Source organism: Passer domesticus, chromosome 2 (assembly GCF_036417665.1).
Source record: "Passer domesticus isolate bPasDom1 chromosome 2, bPasDom1.hap1, whole genome shotgun sequence".
In the NCBI taxonomy this organism is placed as follows: domain Eukaryota; kingdom Metazoa; phylum Chordata; class Aves; order Passeriformes; family Passeridae; genus Passer; species Passer domesticus.
Genome location: NC_087475.1, coordinates 67,688,320 through 67,708,883, shown reverse-complemented (window position 1 = coordinate 67,708,883; position 20,564 = coordinate 67,688,320). Strand labels below are relative to the sequence as shown.

The following is a 20,564-nucleotide window of genomic DNA, read 5'->3' as shown; positions in this document are numbered from 1 at the left end:
TATTAGACTGTGGAACAGAGGTTAACTGCTCATGCCCTCTCCTCTGTCTCTGACTTGTGTGGTCCCAGTGTAACTTAAGGGTAGAAATTGTTGTTGGCACTCTGATTTTATGTTGTTGATTATATTATCATTATTACATTGATTAATAATCAAGATGTCTTTACAATCCAAAATGTAAAGAATTCCCATTAGACAGAATTTGGAGTTCTTCTGTTGCTTTGACAATGGAGAAAAAAAAAATACTGAAATTGTGAGACTAATTGTAAAGTTTAGTTAGGAGAGTGCAGATGGAAAAAAATAATAAATACATGTCTCCAGGAAAGCAAAAGCTGGTAACACTATAAAGTAGTCAGGTTTAATGGAAAGAAGCTCTGAAAGTTGTCCTTGAAAATATAGACGTTTGAATTTACTAAATTACTGCTGAAAGTGATATAATAACACTTATTTTAGTGAAGAGCACCAGTTACTGGTTTTTTGAAGCATGTAAGGAAATGCACAAAATATTGGAGCCTTTAAAGAGTAAGATAAGGAGTTAGTTGTTTGTGATCCCTGGGTCCCTTTACTTCAGCAGTATTAGCCACTTTCTCATAAATTTCTTTTTCAAGCTATTAGACTGTATTCCAGTTGCAAGCCAGAAGACCTAGAAAAGACTGGTCTTTTTATCTTAGAATTCTAGAAAAATTCCCTCCCTGATGTCCCTATTACCCTCCTTGATAGTCCATCTTTTTTGTAATCCAGTTTGTCTCTCTTCTTGCTTTAACTTCCAGCTTTACTGGGAAATATTTTTTCTAGTGAATTTTCCTACTAACTTAATACAAAAAAAAAAAAAAAAAAAAAAGAAAAAAAAAAGAAAATATAAGAGTAGCAAGAGATCCATTTAAAGCTTTAAACCTATTTCAAGGAAATAATTTTTAAAATATTCTGGAGAAATTTCTTCACATGTGCAGGCACTGCTGTAACACAGCCTGTAGGTGGACTCATCATATCAACTATACAGCAGTGTTGAATGGTAACACTGGACTAAGCTGTACAAATTTATTTTTTTTTTTAGAACAGCCACCTTTTCCCCCCTTATTATTTTCTCCTCTACTGTCCAGGTCCAAAGAAAAACGAGGTGGTATGCCAAAATGGTATTCAGTATCTACAGGATGTTCATGCTGTGACTGAAGCTCTCCACAGGCAGAGGTTCTTTGGTTCTTATTCCACTTAATTCATCATTCAGAACTCAGCAGGGGACTCTGCCTGATTTTGGACTTGAAACAGTTAGGCTGGTATTTGCCCCAGCCCTTGTCCTCTGAAGGCTTAAAAATGGAATCAATCTACTTTATTACACCAGCAGTGTTTTCCAGAGAACTACCTAACTCAGATAATCTGTGGGGTGAAAATAACATCTCTGTATCAGATATTGCCCTGAAAGATGTATTTCTCATGAGACATAGTAAAATACTTCTTTTCCATTTAGTCTGAGTTCTATGACCTGGTTCTTTACAAAATTAATCTCATTTAGGGCTGGTCACAGTTTTTCCATATATGTTCCTTAACTTTTTGTTTACTTATCACCTGTTCCATGACCCAGGCTGAAACACTTTAATTAGTGACCAAATTTACCAAGTTTCCTTACTGGTCCTGATGATTTAAAGGCACTTCAGTTCAGTCTGTTAGATATGGATTTACTTGTTTCCATGCCTTCAAGGCTTAAAATAAAAATCTTGCACAAAAACTATATATTCAACTACTTGAAAAATGACTACACTTGAATTTTCAAAATACCTGTTTATAGATCCTCTTGATGGGAAAAAATTTTATTTATAGTATAAACATTAATGAACCCTCTAGCTTGTTCTACCTAGATATTAAAAGACTCCTGGGATTATTTTTGCAAGAGCTAAGATACTGTGTTTTCACTGTGTTCAGTGCAACTTTATGTTAAATTTTGCCTCCTTCAAAAAAAGATCCTCAGATCTGCTAAACATCTATTCTCTTATATCACATTTTTTGTCTGATGGTGTGTAGAATTTTATGATTGTCTTTTTATACTTCTTGTCTGTGGAGATTTTCTTGCAATGAGAAAACCTCATGCTGAAAGAACTTGTCAGACAACAGAGACAGTTGTGATATGTCAAATTAAGATGGCAAAGTGATGTCAAAGCAGGTCTAGAGAGAGCCCATAACAATGTTACTGTCAAGTAAATAAAGAAAACTGAAACACAAGAAATACAAGTTATTTCAAGAGATCTATGACTGGGAGGATATTTTTTTGTTTTGTGAGACACTGTTTCAGAATGATTACCATTTGTCAGTAGGGCTTCAGGATAGACGTGAGATCTGATGGCAGCCAACTAAGGTCAACAAAGTTCAGCTTGGAGATTTTTATTTTCCTTTTCTTGTTATCAAATTCTCAGGAAACATTTATATTTATACAGAAATTAGTTTTGCTGCTCAGGAAATCACTTCTACTTAAAATAAAGGTCATCTTGGCCTTAGAAATTTAGGAAGCTGCATGAGCTCTGAGGTTTTCTTATACTCCCTATTTGTAGCTGTGCTGGTTCACTCAGCGTGACCCCAATGTTGCTAAAGAAATGTAAGGAAGTAAGGAGGATCAGTAGGAGTAAGTGGTTTTATTGCTGGGCAGCTTAACCTTTCTCACCATCCTTTTTTGTCATTCACCAGACACATATTTCAGTTTTGTCATCTCCCCCTAATAATAGGAAAGAATATTACAAGGAACTAGAAGAAAATAATAGAAAGGAGAAAAAAACAAAAAAGGAATTCCTAGGTTTACCATAAGAAGAGAGAAACAAAAAGGAATAAGCTCATAAAATAGGGCATCAAATAGGAATAAGTTATAGACTGAAGCTAAGAAAAAGTTGACAAACTTCAGGAATAAAAATAAAACTTCATACCTAAGGAAAATATAGTATTGAGTAATGCCTTTTCAGGGAAATGCTGATATTCTAGAGGCTGTTACCTGGGGTCATACCTATGATGTATCTTTTCCAGGATGTCCCTTTCGACAACCTTAGAAAAACCTGGAAAAGGTTCTTGAGATGAGCTGAAAGCACCATTGTTGTAGTGAAGGTATAAAGCATAAACATTTACTTTAGTGTTAGTGAGTGAAATTAATGTCTTTATTTCTGCTTGTATACTTCTTTGAAAATAATTTACTACTGAGTTAATACTTGCAAAATGTATTTCCTCTATCTCAGATTTGAGAGGAGGTGAAAGACAAAAAAAAAAAAGAGAAAGGAGAGGTAGATGTTTCTTCATTTTAATAAGAAGACCTCTTTTTTCCATGTATTAAATATGTGGCAACTTCGTTGCTATCACTTGTTTTCATTTAGTAATTTTTCTACAAATTTAATCACAAAATTGCCAGCTCATTTGGGAAAGGAATGACAGGAAAACACTACATGACAAAACTTCAAAAATATTTTAAATTGTCACATTTTAAAATAATTTTTTAAGTCTTTATCAATAAATGCTTTTCCTACTTCTTCCATTGAAATGAAATGTCCCTGGCAGCAGCTAAGGTAGAAATTTATTGACAATTGTGAGCCACTTATTTCAATAATATCTTAGCCTTCTCATTTCCCTCTTTATACTTTCAGGATAATATTTGAATTCGCACAGTGGATAGTTTGGTTTTGGAGGAAAAATCTGAAATGCTTTTCACTGAGATTCTTTGTAGATAAATAAGGATTTGGGATATTCTGGAACCTGAAATTATAGGTGTTTTCTAGGCTTCTGCTGAAAAAAAATGTTTATAACTTACTTAAGTCTACCTGAAAATCAAGTACATTTTGACAGAAAAGCAACAATTCCATGTTACATACCTTTTCATGATTGGAGATATTTTACTTTGATCAACTGGAGTGCAGTGTGATCCTTGACTTGAGTGTTTTTTCCTGTACTCTAGAAGAGGACTTTAGAAGATGAGGAAATACATTAAATTTATGCATAAATTCTAGTAAATATGTGTCATACTGTTAAGAAAAATCTGCTTCACTTAACCAGGGAATTGTTTCTTACAATTTAACAGGGAATTCTTTTCTTATAATTAATATTTGTGTTTAATTATTTTATATAAAATGAATATTTTCATGTTATTGTTTTTGTGCTGCTGATTAGAATAATTTCTCAATCGATACATGATAGATTGACTTAAATTTTAGATCTGTTCTGTTATAGAAGTTGGATAAACGAATTTTTTCACTATGCCACAATATATGGAAAGATTTGAAAGATATTTGGAAAAAGAGTTCTCTCAGAAGAAATACTGTTTTAGAGAGCAAAAGTAATACACAAATGCATATATTGAGTAATCCCAATGGAGCACTGGACAAATAAAAAATTACCACAGGCATTAAATGAAGAACTGAATCAGTTTGGAAAATCTTCTCTGGTACATTAAACTGAACAGTGGTAGTGGATTTTATTTTATAGATTAAGTGGTCTCCTTTTCATTTGATGAATGAGAATTTGTGCATCCCATTACACTAAAAGAAAATTGTCAGAAAATCCACAGGTTAGCATTAGGCTGGACTCTTCAGAGCAGTGTGGCGCTAGCATCAGTTTTGTCAATATCATTGGAGCTCATGTGATTACTGGACAAAAGTCTGTAATTTTAAAAACTAAATCATCTATGTTTTGTAATAAATCCCCTCTCTGTGGGTACACTCTCAAGTGTTATTGCCATTCTGTGATTCCATCTGGATGCTTTCCAGTCCACATTTAGATTCCTTTTTAGTAACTGCAGTGGTGAAGTTTAGATTTTCTCACTTTAATAAAATTATTCAAGAAACTATTACATACCATTCTTACTCTTTTAAATATTGTCCCAATATTAAGGTCTGTTTTGTGTTACAAATCTGACTAAAAGGGCTGACCCATTTGAATTGGGTTTGGACAAATTAAAATCTGGAGGATTTTGTTGACCCATCACTGTTTATTTGAGGTGTTTCCCCTAAGATGTCTGTTCTAAAGATTTATGATAAATTTTTAAAGGTATTCCCTTTGATAACCTGGGTGATATCTTTCCTAGATTTCCAGGTACCAGATAAAAAGACTATTGCTTGTATTGTGCAGTGTCTTTCACCATAACAAAAAAATCCTTTAAGAATTGTAACTGTTTTTATCAACTAAAAAACATGGAGTCAAATTCACATTCACTATATTCTTCGGTATCACTCTTCTGTTCTGTGAAGGAGATTTGCCCATGCAAAGAATGGTCTGGAGTACTAATACAGCCATCCTTCATGGTCCCTAGAGTTGGTGGTAATGTCAGTCAAGGCTGCTGAAGGGATTGTTAAATCCACAACCCTGACTTTGTTATTTTTGTGAGTTACATTCTTTGGAACAGTGTTTTCTTTCATCTAGTAAAAGCTATGTTATAATTATTTTGCAACATGGCCTGTGATTTCCATCTGCAGACTTTCTGCAAATTCTGAATATTTCCCAGCCTTTGCTTTTCATAAGGCTTATTAGTGTAATTTAAATGCCTACAAAATATGTGACATATGTATGGTTCTAAAACCAATTTTGAGTGTAATCTTGCAAAACTTCACATTCTGTTTAATACATATCTTCCCCCTGCCCCCCCAATAATTGCTTGGTTTGGAATGAGAACATCTGTTGTTTCAGTTTAAGTTTTGCATACTTAGCATTTACTTCCAAATTTTTCACCAATCTTCTATTTTCTCTCCATACTCTCCCCTTTCAGATCTTTAGGGAACTCGCCAGCAACTTGATAATTCATGAAAAAAACATTAATTTGAATCTAATTTTCTATGATGGCTATGATGGAAGAGAAGGAATAACGTAGATTTCAATTATCCAAATAACTTTATTGGTCAAAAAAGGAGTCCTGTTATTTCGTTGAATATAAATTGGATTTAGAAATACATTTCAAAAAATCATGTGCCAGAATGTGCTGGCAGAAGAAAGTGGGTTAGAAAGAACAAATAAAATGTAAGGAAAACTCACATTTCCAACCAAAACATCACCGTAACTTTTGCCTTAGTAGTTTCACAACCAAAATGTGCTTTAGTTTCTGTGCCAGGGAGAATTTTGCTTGAAACTTTGTTGTGCCATTCCTAACAAATGCTGAACAAAATATAAGGAATAGTCTGTCAAAATGAAAGCCCAATTTGTGAGTAGTAATTACCGGTAGAAAATTCCGACTCTATCTCATGGCACAGAAATCACTGAGGATTATGGGAAGAGATATCACAGTATGAATTACCCATAACTATTATGAGCAACTTGAAGTAATTTGAAACAATACCATTTTGTTTAAGGTACATGGAAGACAACATCACTAGGAAATAAAAAAATTTTACCTTACCCAAATTAAACAAAGTTACAAACACTACAGTGTTTTCTCTTTTTTTTTTTTTTGGGGGGGGGGGGGGGTGTGTAGTTTTAGGTATTTTTGCTCATTTCTACGTACAATTTACTCACTTTTCACGTGTTACTAGAATACTGGATTTAATGAATGTGTGTATTTTTTCATAAGCGTCTTGTACTATACAAAGCTCCTATAGTTTCAACAGCATGCCGTAGAGGAATAATAAAGACCAATTTTTCTCTGTGAACTGAGTTAAATGGGTTCAACTTTCTCAAACATTTTACCTAGCTATACCTGAGATTTTTCAGATAAGCAGAAGCTATAATCAAGTGAAAGATTTCTAAAGGCTCTAAAGTTTTGTTAATTACATCTTTTTTATAAGTTGAACATGAGCTATAAAAACATTTAGGTTTTGTTTTTGCTAGTATTACAATTGATTCCAGTTCCAATAAGGGTTTAAGTTGACACAAAGTAAAATCATTGAAAGAAAATGCAGGCAAACCTTGATAAATACCAGATGAAATTGTGGTGGTATTCAGTTAGACTCATACACACATTGTATTAATAATAATAAAAAGAAGTTCAAAACCATGATCTTATTTCATGAGGATTTTTTTTTAAAATTGATTTTATCAACCTACATTATATTTCTTCAAAATGTAAATTCACACTGACTAGTTCAGCATGGTGACTTGGAAGTTTTGAACCCATGACTTCATTAATGCCACAGGCATGACTAAAACAGTATAGTTGAAATTAATCTTTTTTTAGACATTAATAAGTCATAGTGAAAAGGAATAATTAGCATATCTTTGGGCCAACAGAAGAGCACTAAAAAAGAAGTCAAGTAAACCAGAGCATTTCAAGATAATTGCCAGGCATACATCATTTATTCCAGATTAGCCAAGGTCATGCACTTGATGCTCCCAGTTTTTGCATTCGTATATGTGGTCATTGTTGCCATCAAATTGCTGAATTTTGATGGCTATATTTAATGGACTGAGAATAGACCATGAAGAAAAGTACTAAAGAACAGCAAAAGTAAAAAAGCATGCACTCCATTCAGTTCAACAGTGACCTTTTTAACCTTGCTGTATGCAGGAAATATCCCCTTGTATTTTAGTAATTACATTAACTTCTTTAATGGCATTTGATACAGATGGTATAGGAAGAACTGATCTGCTGCTGAAGAATGCAGGCAACAGTTTTAGTTTGAGTGGCAAATACTTTTTCTCACTAGAGTTAAGGAGGGGGAAGAGAAATGAAAATAGATTTGTGTGCTCTCTTCAATCAGAGAAGCTATTATTTTTCCAAGCTTGTTATCTTTTTTTCCTCATTATGTTAAAACTAATAAAATTTTGCACACACTGAAAACTCTGTTGAACCCTGCAAAATGGTAAAGAGGAGGGAAAAAATGCAGTTGTTAGCACTTTTGGAGCTTGGAAAATCAATTGGAAAATTGATATTTATTCTGATTCATACTACAAATTCTATTTTTAGTTTATGAAGAGACCTCAATCTGTTTATGTCTTCTGCACTGTCTGAAAAATTGAAGGAGAGCTGTTGTTTTCTACCTCTCTTAATTTTTGTATGTCAGGATATAGACTGTGCACTGAGGGATTTTTTTTTTTTTTTTGTTCCTGTACTATGCCAAAAGAAACGAGTCAATTCACACTATTTGGACTCCTAGAAGAGAGAGAAGGGTGCAAATCTAGAAACAGAAAGAATAATAAAATTATCTTTTTTTTTTTTTTTCCTGGTCTATGAAGGAAAAGTTAAATAGGACAGGGATTCGGGCTCTTCCTAACCTTGCTCCTGCAGCTTTTGATGATGTGGGATCTTCATAATGCAACCAGAGATTGCATTCTGACAGTTTTTCTTAACAGGCAGAAATAGATCCGTTGTCCATTAGGTCTGATCTGTTTTTATCATTCTCTACTATTGACTGCACAACAACTCTGACAGTAGATTTTGAAGATTAATTGTGTTTAGCGTAACAGGGGGAAAAAAAATCATTATTTATTTCAAATCTTAACTGCTCAATCAGGAAGAAGCGAAAATGGGAAGAAGCACAATCAAGCCCTTGGCAGCTAGGATGGAGGAAATGGAGCATATAATGGAGGGCACACACTTTCCCTTGTGGTTCGAGTGAAAGGAGTCCCTGAAGTAGGATTAGGGGGCTGATATGTAAGAAATTTATAAAACAAAATGGTGGCCCTGCTATGAATGTTTCACATTTCTGTTTTACTTCAAGGAATGTATGATACAAATATTTAAAGGTGAACAGAAAGTATTTCTGTTTCTATTTCCTCCTTACTGGCCATCAAGGTGCACAGGATTCCCTATTTTCTGTCTGGGCCACTCCAAATTCTGGTTATTCATAAGTAGAGAGCTGCACACTTAATTTCTGCAGTAGACTGAGACAAACATCACTGACACCATGACCTTCTTTAATGAGGCTTTCCTATTTCTCTCTGTATTTTCATATTAGAGAAGTGCTACAGTCGCTAAGATAATTATTTTGTTTCTTTTGGACCTGGAAACCAGCCTCTTTTAATACTAGTGGTTATGAGAGGTGTTAATGGCTGTTACCAGTGGGTTGTTTCATCAGCAGGCACTTAAAGAGCTGGTTATAACTAACGGGCCTGACGATGTGCTAACCAGATGTCAGTTCTGTATCCTTTTCTTTTTCTGAATTTCACAACCTCAGTTTGAATCTCCTTTCCAGTGCTGGAATGCTACATCCAACCTTGCAGTTGATTAGATGTCATATATAAAAATTGTCAGGTAATGTCCAGAGGAACAGTGAAAGGACATCAGTTTGAGGTCAAATGATCACTTAGACCTATATCATTATCATGTTATTAAAAAGTTAGATAAAGTGTATAAATATTCTTATTGTAAGTAGATAATATTGGTCTAAGCAATTATGACTCTTTCAAGCAGTCATGTTTTCTCAGGTCTCCAGCTTTGTATTATTAGGATTAGATCATCATCGTGATCTGGTTGATAATCATGAGTATTCTACCTTTGTGCCATTTTAGGCACACTCCAAAATTTTTTCATGTTGTTTGAAGCTGCACAGGTAGCATAAGAATGCCCAACTGTATTTGAAAGTTAGGAACTTCTAATTTACTTAATTAAGCAGAAAATATTCATTATGTATGTGTCTTCAAAGTATATATTTTATGTCAAGATTTCTTTTTGAAAACCTGGTGAAGATACAAGGATATTACTGCTGGTGCATAATCACTTTTATGTAATTTAGTTGATTTCTTTTTCATAACTGTGTATGGCGCTTATTCTGGACATATTTGTTGTTTTGATGTAAAATCAGAAGAGCATATACAAATTTAGAAGATTGTAGCGTGGGGATAGGTTTCCAAGAGCATTATTTTGCCTTAGTCATGTTTTAGTACACCTGAGGTCTGATTTTGAAAGATGACAAGTGGGTGTGTGAAAGATGACAAGGGGTTTCATTTTGGTTTTCTTGTTTGGTTGTTTTTTTAAAAATTTTACAGAATTAGAGGTGAATTCATAATAAACCATACAACATTCTATGATGAAATATTTGATGTGTCTGTCCTACCTGCACTGGCTCAACTGTAGGGTTTAGTTTTCTGTTTGCATTTTCTTTGTCAGCTTCCAAGCAGTGGAAGTAGCCTGCAGGTGATAAGTATCTCATTAATCTTTCTGATCCTCTAGCACTTGAGCATGAGAATAGCTGATCAATTACAGCAATTGTCTCCCTAAATGAGCTTTGCACATCTGCCTCTTATTTCATTAACTGCCCCTATATCTGATAGAATGGAAGCCTAGTGGCTTCTTACAGCTTGTTCTGTGTTACTGTACAATAAGGATGGGGTTGTTAGCAAAATGGGCACAAAAGGGTATTTATCCACTACCCAAAATAAATATACATGCTATTGTGTAGGAGTGCTTTTGTCTCTAATCACTGTTTGTAGAAACCTTCTTAAAGCACATCAGCTTGTTTTCCAGCCACCTATTTAGCCCTTACTTGTAAGCTTATTTGTAAATTTATCATTTTTCTAACATAGCCTATGTGTTTCCATGCCCTAAGCATCATATCAATGACTATATGGTTTTAGATAACAGAAGCTAGCACATGTAAAGTTAACAGTAGAAATGAAATTTCCTGCAAGTGTCCTTACAATTAATCTTTAAAATACTTAGATATGGCATCCTTCTCTCAGAGAGTAAATTTACATTTCCAAAGCTGCAAACAAGTATTTGCAATAGTGACAATGTTACTAGATATTTATTGTTTACATGAAGTACAAAACAATGAGTAACAGACTACATAATCCAAGGTTTGTTCTAAAAAACATGCCCAAAAATTATGGGGCTTGATTTTAATAAAAATATTATTTCTCATGAATGCCTGTTTCATTAATACTCAAGCTTTCAATTAGAGGATAATCAATTACCAGATCAAAACTAAAATAATGTCTAAGCAGAGGCTTTATTCCTTACCTGTTATTAACTGATCACTGTAGTCTTATGGACTTACATTATTTATTATTCAAAAGCTGTTAACTTATGTTTATCATACATTAAATTGCTTCAGATTATGCCAATATTTATTTATTTATTTTAAAAAACTATGCTAAATGACAACAATAATTAGAAGACATTCTGTCCTGAACTGCTCTAGATTATTCCAGGTGATTTTCATGAACATTTAAATATTCTTAAAACTCAAATTCTCAGTTAATCATGCTTGAAACTTCTTTTATTCTGAGTTATAAAAAATATACATTTATATATTTTATGGATTTCTGGAATGATGGAGCTATAATATCAAAATACCACCATATTTTAAACTAATTTTTGACTGTTTATTGCAGGTCTTGTTTGTATGAAGTCAAGCACTTCCGTGGTTGAACTGGTTATGCTGCTTTGTTCACAGGTAAGACATTCTCTGGTTTTGATTGTATTAATTTCCTTGTGTAATCACTGTCAGCCAAGGAATTGTATCTGGCAGTTTGTTTCATTCTTCTATTTCATTACAAAAAAAACCCCAAATTAGTTTCTTCTGGTAATACATAAATTGTAGATTTTTTTTTTTTTTAGATAGTCATTCTATAGTTTTTCTATATTCACAGGGTATGGAAGGTATATTTGCATTTATGTTCTAAAAGTGCGTGGATGTACATTATGCATTTTCTCTGTGTATGAGCTCTCCTGCAAGCCTGTTCTTATTTAGAATATGTAAGTAGGATACTGTGGTCATAATTTTATGTTGAAATTTGTCTTAGTGATTTTTTTAAAACATTACTTTGTGCTGACTTTATTACTTTTGATATACATGACATAACATTGAATATTTTACGTAGCTGTCAGTATATAAAAAGCAGAGGAACATGGATTAAGTAGTCCTCAAGTCTGGCAGAAGCAGAACATTTCTACATGAAAATTCTGTGGTTAATTATTGGGGTTTTAACACAGCAGTAATGGGTTTCTCAGAAATCCAAATTAATTAATATTTTGAAATGCTTTCAAAAATAAAATATTGAATGCTAAACTAGTTTCTCATACTGTTTGGATTATTTATATCTCAATTTTCATATTATTTGTTTTGCTAGAAGTGTTATTGGCTAATATTGTGTATATACCCTTTTGCTTTAAACTGCCAATAAGACGCTATCAGCAAATATTTTAGAACTTTGTTAACTTTGTAGAATGTAAGAAAATTTTGATTTCCCAACAGATCCCAATAACTTCGCAAGTTTTTACACTTCTCTAAAAAATTATAACATTGCATTAACCACATTTCTCACAGAACTATAATACCAGTTCAACTCAAAACAAGTTTGTGTATAAAATTCCCAGGTTAAATTATTATATTATTATCAAAGACAATTACTTATTTGTAGCTTTTCTTAAGCATACATTACTGCACATCAACAGCGTACACCAAAAATAAACTGTAAACAAAGGCATTTCTAGGGACCATTGAAATGAAGATCTACTTTTGAGAAATCTATCTGAAAATAATAAACATTTACAAGTGGTTTTAGGGGAGAGTGTTCCAACTTACCTTGCCTGTCTGTAGGTTGCATTTCTTCAAGCTTGTGTCATAAGGAAATCATTAAATCTTGTTTTCCTTTGTATTTTTTTTCCTCTTCCTTTTTTTTTTTCTCCCTCTTTTAGAGGGATATCAGTTAGGGAAAAGAAAAAGAAAAATACATCCCTGGCAGGAATCCTCAGTGGGATTTCAACTTCAAACCTTTTCTAGCAGGGCACTTGAAAAATTTGTTACCTAATAATGGTGAAGTCCCGGGTTCCAAGAAAATTCCAAAAGATCCATTAAGACATTTGAGTTGAATGTTCATGTCATGCAACTTTTTTCTTCTATTTTTAGCAGCTCCTGAAACATATTTTCAAGGGAAAGAATAAACTTATAGTCCTTTCTTCCCTAGCCTTTGGTTTCACTGCAGTTCTCAAGAATAAAGTGGAATGTAACATTAGGGTCTAGTGTCTTTGATGGCCTCATCATCTAATCATAGGTTTAACATTACTCATTTGCTGGCTCCAGGAATTCCTGCCATTAAGGGCCCTAGAGATGAAACTTTGCCTCAAATATTGATTGAAAGGAAGAGAGAGAAATTTAAGCTCTTTCTGCAATGCTCTTTCTTTAGACATCTCAGTAAAGCACATAACAAATGCAGCAAAAATCAATTTGTTATTTTTATGACTGCTGTATATGTTGGGTTTTATTTCAAAGTATTTTAAAAATAAGGTTCACTTTATACCTGGAACAAGGAGAAGCGCCTAATCATTTTGAAGCTTCAAACGTGTATTTATTTTCTTCAGTGTTTGCTTGGAAGAACTCTTTTCCATCTACCTATTTCAGGAAATTGCAAGCCTTTAGTTTTATACCCCATCTGATACTTCAGGGTTGTTTCCTTGCCTTCTAAATAAAGAGGATTTTGTCTCTGGATGTCCATTTATTAGGAAGTTTTTCAGGAGTTAATGCTGTAGTGTTAGTTGGGAGAGTCATGGTAATTGTTTCTATAGGAACTGGTCAACAGGGGGCTGTAGTGGTGCAAATTGAAGTCTCCTCCCCTCACCTTCCTGACCTCTGGAATATTCTTCTGAATAGTAACATTTCCACAGAATATAGTGGTTTATCCTATAGGTGTAGACAAACCAGTCTGTACTTCTAGTCATCTACAGGTGTCATGGTTTGAGACAACAGGGAAGATTTTTTTTTTTGTTGTTGTTGTTATTTACATTTTAAAACTATCTGTCAAAAGAAAACATGAGATAAATGCTATGAAAATTGTAATACGTAAAATGGCTAGAAGAAAATGACAGGCAAATATCATAATCCAGCCTAATGTTAGCAGAACTTGGAATTAGGATCATAGGAGATGTTGTCCACAGCAAATGAGGATAATTCATCTCTATATAAAGAAGAAACAGTGATACCTGAGGTTTTACCTTATGACCAATTAAGCAATGTGAACTGGAAAGACTGCATAAAGCAAATAGTTTGTGGGTTTTTAATAATCCCAGTGTAAATAGGGCTTTTCTTCGTAATGTGGGTAAATCCTTCATGTTCAAATTGAATGACATTTTACAGATTATGTGGGGAAGTTTGAAAAGTGTCACTCAAAAGATAGATGGCGATAATAAAAACCTTTGAAAAGTATAATTTTGTTTGCACAGAACAGAGTAACTTTAGACATTGAAAAGGAAAGGGAAATGCAAAGTTTGTTTTCCTTTCATTTGCTACAGCAAATTAGATGCTTTTATGCTTTTTATGTTGGAAATTCCATGTTAACGACTACAGATTAGCAAGGATGTCAGAATTTTTTTTCTTATCTGAGCTCCTGAATAGAATCAACATTGCCAGCGGCTCACATCCAAGGTATGGTCTAAATTTACATGAAATATCACATTACAAATGTCTGAAGGTACATGTCATGGATAATTCAGTTCATATGGGCAGCCTTTTAGGCTCTGAGGACTATGCAATCAAGCCTTTTCCCCAAAGGAATTTGGAGTTTCTGTGAAAAATACGTATTAAGTTTTAAAGGAACTCCTGTATGGATGGTACATCATTTGCAGGTTTGGGGAAGAACAAAAAGCACTCGTCTGTGTTTTCAGAATCTTTCTTGTACTGTAACTTGCATTATCTGTACTAGATTAAAATTCAGGTTAATTTGAAGGCTTTCTTTTCTATATTTCTTATGTAAACCACAGTCACACATCCAAGCACTTGAAAGAAAGATTTCTAAATAATTTATGATAAACATATAATGATTTTCACATTTTCTAAGATTGGCCTTTTTATTTGTATTTAGTCTATTTTAACATAAAATGGATGAAGATGTGTTATGTTTGACAATATCTGTGCTTGATTAGCTGGTCTTTGTTCTCTCAGCCTAGCTGAGCAAGTCACAGCTGTGTTGCTGTTCTAGTGGCAGATTTCTTCAATAAGCCATGCAGTATTAGAAAAATGCATCAATTTTTGCAGTGTAGTTCTTTCTTACATCAGCTTTAGATTTTAACTACTTTTTTCATATTATTTTTTCTTTATTTTTTTTCCTAACCAAAATGCTACAATAGTTTCTAATTACTTCCAAATCTTTTGTGGATTCTTCTCTTTGGGGAGACACCTTCTGAAGAAATTGAGTTGTTGTGTCCCAAAGGAGTTTTATCTTATACCACTTGTGTTTTTCTGTATCTTATCTATTTACAAGAGAAATTAATTTTCTTAAAAAGAAAATACTGATTTATTATTTAAGACATCTTGTTACTCGGTCTGTTTGAAAATATAATTATTGTGAGGATAAATGCTTCATTGTCCTAAGTGGCAGAAAAAATTCGGAACGATATCAAAATTAGAAATTAGTTGCACATTATGGAGAGGTGTAAAAACAAATGAACAAATAAAAAAATACCCCAAAGATGTGCCTGGCTTGTCTAAATTTAAAGACAATCATCAGAAAATAAATTTTGTGGTTGTTTTATCTCTGAGAATAAAGGCCGATCAACCAGGCACTGCAGGGATTTCAGTAAACACCAGCAGATCTAGATGTACTTTCTGCCTCAAAGTGTGGGATAATTCTTCAGAACTGGCAGTTGATCAACACAGAAACCAAGGATTTTTTTTTTTTTAAACCATAACAACAACCTTTTTCTGGTCCTTGCAGAGTGACCAGAAGATGCCTTGAAATGTGCAATTCAGGTAGTAGAAGCACAGTGCACAATTCTTGATACTAAACATACTGTATTAAGGCTTTCTATAAGAGTTTAAGAAGGAGTTGTCCAGCTGTGCTGTACAGAAACATTTTACTTTTCATTATATATTTTCCTTTTCTGTAATATTTCTTGTCTGTTTACTCTTATTGCCAGTATTAGATTCAACTTTAATTATATTTCTTGGTCTCCTTCCAGAGGTATTCCTAGAGTTCTCATAGTCTATAATTTTTGTTAAATAAGCGATTGCCCTTTCAGAGTAACTGTGATAGCAGAACGGTTACAGAAGTGTTTGCTATTTGTCTTTTTGACACCAACTGCAATAGGAAAGGCTGAAGATAAATTAAATAATAACTGTTTCCCTTAAATCTAAGGGGAAAAATCCCTACAACTTAATCTAGTTAGGAAATTAAGTTTGATATAACTTCAATGATGAAATTAGGGTTGGTTATGCAAATTCCTATGAGGATATAACTTTTTAATCTCTCTTTTCCTTACCACAGAACAAGTTGGGTGTTTTACCTTTGCTTGTGTTTTTCCATTTGTTCTGTTGTATTATCCATTGCCTCTGTTTTTGTATTAGTAATACAAAAATTAGTAATTAGTAATAGGAGACAACTCTGCATATAATATCAGTGCAAAAGTCTGACTTAAAATTTGATTTTAGACAGGAGAATGATGCATAGTAACACACATGCAAACATACAGAAACTTATTGTTTCAATAATCCTCTTTTCCAGCATATCTTTAAAACATTTTTCCTAACAAAGTTCTGTATCTGCTACGTTACTTCCACCCTGCAGCTTCTTCTCTGTGAACCCCACTTTCATACTAGTGCTGATATTCACAAGAGTAACTCACAAACACATGAGAAAACTGCTCAGACATTTGCTCCCTGGTTTAGTGACTGTTCAGCTAAGAGCCTTGTTCAAAAGTCATCAGAACTACTCAAAGGATTCAGGATTGAAAAACTGGGAGCACGGAGGAGAAAACACAACTCATGTTTTCACAGCAGCAAGCTGTAAATTCAGATCTCTGCATCTAATGGAACCATACTGTTAGGCTACAGTTTTAGTGGTCAGTTTAGGCTTCTCTCTGGCCAACATTATACTTGCCAATGTATCGTACCTTCTCCATGCCTAGCTCCATGTTGCTGCTGATCCCTTTCATCAGGATATGTAATGGTGAAAACAGATACATCAAATCAAAAATTCACTCTGAGTAAAAAAGTTATTTTTACCTGGTTATGCTTCTAAGGTAGCCATGAAACCAACAGTTAATAGCAGGTTGCAAATCAATGGCTGGGGCTCTAGGAAAGGCAGGCTGCGTCTGTAAGAGTCAAGATACAAGAAAGGAATTTTGGCATTTAGTGGGAGAAGTTAGAGCTAAAGCAAGAAGTTAAAATAAAGAAAAAAAACCTCACAGATTTTTGTATGCTGGGCAAGGTGCTAGAAATGTGTATGACATTTTCAGTAATGTTGCTTCATAACGGCTTTGTATCTTCACATTTTACCACAGACTCAAAGTCCAATAACCGAAATCTTTGATTTTTTTTTGTAGTTTTTTTTTTTTTTTTTAGACTTATTTTCCCTCCCTTGGCATTTCTTACCTGCTTTAAGGAATTCTGGTGTTCTGGTGAACGATCTGGAAAACTATTTGCCAGAAGATGATAGTTTTTCATTACCTTTTTTTTTTTTGTATACCCTAAAGGGGTATCAGAATTTTCTTGCATTGTCCATGTGTGGAATGTCTTCCAGCCCAATCTATCTTCATCTCTTGATCATCTGCTTCTGATAATCTAACTTTCAAATAGAAACCATTAGTATATTCTTTCCTACTTGTTGAGCGGTATTACTTCATCATTCTGTGAGGTGTCATTAGAGATTCCCATATATTTAGAAAACTAATTCCATGTTTTGCTTTTAGTAATAAGCAGGATGTTTTCTTTTTTATCTTATACCAGAGTTATCAAGGGACTTCAGACCCTTTCTTTTGCCTGTCCTTGTCAGAGTACTTTTGTCAAATAATATGAAAGAATACACATGAGTGAGAAGCTGATCTGAACAATTTCTGGATTCATGGCAAGACATGCAGAATCAGGAAACTGTAAGAATCAGTCTCTGTATTTAATGTGGCAAGGTGTCTTCCACTGACTTCTCTATAAAGCTACCTACACAACTGAGAAGGATCTGAGACCTGGAAGAAATACCTAGAAAGTCAGAGTGAGTTGGTATTTCTTGAAGGGCTGAGAAAGAATACAAAGCTCATTACTGGAGTCTGTCAAAAATAATAAATATACCATAGCTTTCAGGGGGTTCACTATAATGGGGTTCACTTCAATGGAGAAAATCTGAGGAGCACTTTTCTGTACATCCAAAGATTTATTTATTTATTTTGGGAAGACTTCAAATCAGTTATCTATCCCTAACATCAAAGAGTGGTTGAGTAAAAAATGGACTGGCATTTAGGATAAATTGCCATAGAAAGTATACATGTTGTTAATAATAATTTTAGTATCTCTTAATTGAAAAAAATATTTTTTCAGTCACAAGATGAGCTCTAGAAGTAATGGAGATATGTATATCTTGTAGCACATATATTCTGCCTTTATTAGAAGATATGCAGGATTTCTAAAAGATGATGAAGGTTAATTTTCTAAATAAATTTGGTCATTTCCCTAGTGTTGTTTGAATAATGTTTTTGCAGTTGTAGGTTTTTTGGTTTTTTTTTTTCTTCCACGATACCTATGAAATGTTCCTCTGGGAATGTTTGACTTCATTCAAGATAAATTGGGCAATTACCACAGGTGATCAGAAGGGCAATGGGTCTATGTGTTTCCAAGAAAGCGAAACATTAGCATATTATTTAAAGTCAAGAGAATAGAGGAAAAATGAGGCTGTAGTCTTGTGAAACTGTAATCTAAAACTTTATATTACCTTTGTTTTATTAATTTCGTATTCACGTAAATAGTGTTATGAAAGTTTCACATTCTTTTCCTTTCTGGAATTTGGCCAGAGGCCAGGAGTAATCCAATACTTGCAGATTTTCCTTCCAGGAGGATGTCGTCAGTCATTCTGCAACTTGCTTATTGTGGGAAATAGCCACTTTTAAAATGGATGACCAATTACAAAAACCTAACATTGATCCCAAATTTATTGAAATAGTAGACCAAGAATATGTTTTTTTTATCCTCTATCAGCAGTCTATATGTGAGTATGAGAGAATAATACAGGCAGTGTCACTGGAATTCTTAGAAATTATTCTCATTCCAAACAATAATGCAAGGTTTTCAGACTCCGATATCTTTAGGTAAATTCTCCTAGGACTGGAAAGGACAATTCTATGATCTTAAAAACTGTATAATCATCTCAAAAAATTAAGACTGTGTCTTGAAATCAGTTTTCCTGTTTCTACCTGTTTTTACCTGCTTTTAATGAATACAGTTTTCTGCCATAAAAAAAACCACAAAACATTTCATATATCAGGTAACATTTCTTTTGATTATTTCCTCCTAAATGAAGTAAAGCAAGTTATTGGTGATTTTTGGATAGGAAGTTATTGGTGATTTTAGGAGGTAACTCCACAACATAGAGTTCAAACCTGAGCTAAATTACATGCATGTATTGAATTGCAAACACATTTTTATAGTTTCCATTTCCTTCTCCAGATGAAAGCTAGCACTTGTTCAGCTCCATACAAGGTTTTCCGTTAAATGTATTCACATATCTAGAAAGAAGAAAGTTGGTATAATAGAATTTCATCTTTCTCAATAAGTTTCAATTACAATGCAGTGATGAAAGTATTGAAGTGTCAACTGAGTTATCAATGTCTTAGACTAGAAAATTCACTAAATGTTCAGTATGACAAAAACAAATTAAACTCAGTTCAGTTTAAGACACGGAGAAGAGAGAAGTCCAATGAAGATAAAATTGATTAACACAGGAGCACCTGTAGTTCAAGGAGAATTGTAGGATGGTTACTACACCAGGTATCTCTCTATTTCATTAACTGCATTCCTTTGAGAAACTTGAATTTTTTTACACAAATTTAGAGTTCCTTGCAGAAAGTGGAAAGGGTGAGAAACTCTGAGAATCACAATTCCTTTTTTTAATAACTATACTACATTATCACAAGACTTTTTAAAATACGTGTTCTAGACACCATTTTTAATGTAAAAATTGTAAGCAAAATATTATTTGGAAAAAAATAATAGAAACTAAAAGAAGTTATTAACCTGTCAAGTCCAGTTTTTCCTTTTTGACCCCTCCACTACCTTTTTCCAGTGCAAATTTTCCATTATCAATTTAAGATGCCTGGACTAATTTTTCTTTTTTCTTTCTTTTTTTTTTTTTTTTTTTGGTATGTGTACTGGAGATTGGAGATTTTTAAAGACATAGAACTTGGAAAATACACTCAAAAGTAAAAATTGTAATGATATCAGAGAGTAAATGAATGTACATCACATTTTTAAAAAAATCTGAATTTCAAGCAATATCTGTACTGTGTTATTCATCTCCTGTCCTCTGCATGAATAGTATCACAACAGGTTTCAGTCTGAATCTTCTTTTAAGGACATGGTACTGATGCATTCTTTATGCACTGACATTTTTCAAGCAATGACAGAATAGATTAGGAGGAGAAGTTAAGGAATGTGGCAATTTCCATAATCCTAATAATTTAGTACATTTTTTATTAATAGAATTCAATAGCATATTTCATAATAAAAATTATTTACAACAAAGCCATACTGGAAGTATAAAATAATAATTGAACTGAATGTCTAAAGTCACAACGCTTAGTGATTATGCGTGAAGACAATTTTTAAAACTTATTTATCAATAGAGTTAAAAACTAAATTTCTGTTCTATTTTTAGTACAAAGGAGTGGTGTCGTCATTCTTGAACATTGTCAGTGTTAGGCAGCCTCTGAGTCTTCCACACCCCACCTTGTTGAGTCACCCCCACTGCCTACCAAGCAGGAGCCCCAG

General features: G+C 33.5%; 1 protein-coding gene across 9 annotated transcripts in view; it reads left to right on the top strand.

Annotated features, from left to right (window-relative positions):
- NBEA (neurobeachin) overlaps positions 1-20,564 on the top strand; it is a 452,703-nt gene that overhangs the window by 195,195 nt on the left and 236,944 nt on the right. For all 9 annotated transcript variants that reach the window (XM_064409011.1, XM_064409015.1, XM_064409017.1 and 6 more), the window contains one exon: positions 11,215-11,276. In XM_064409011.1, coding sequence (XP_064265081.1) covers positions 11,215-11,276 — 62 coding nt within the window. The remainder of the gene's footprint in view (positions 1-11,214; positions 11,277-20,564) is intronic.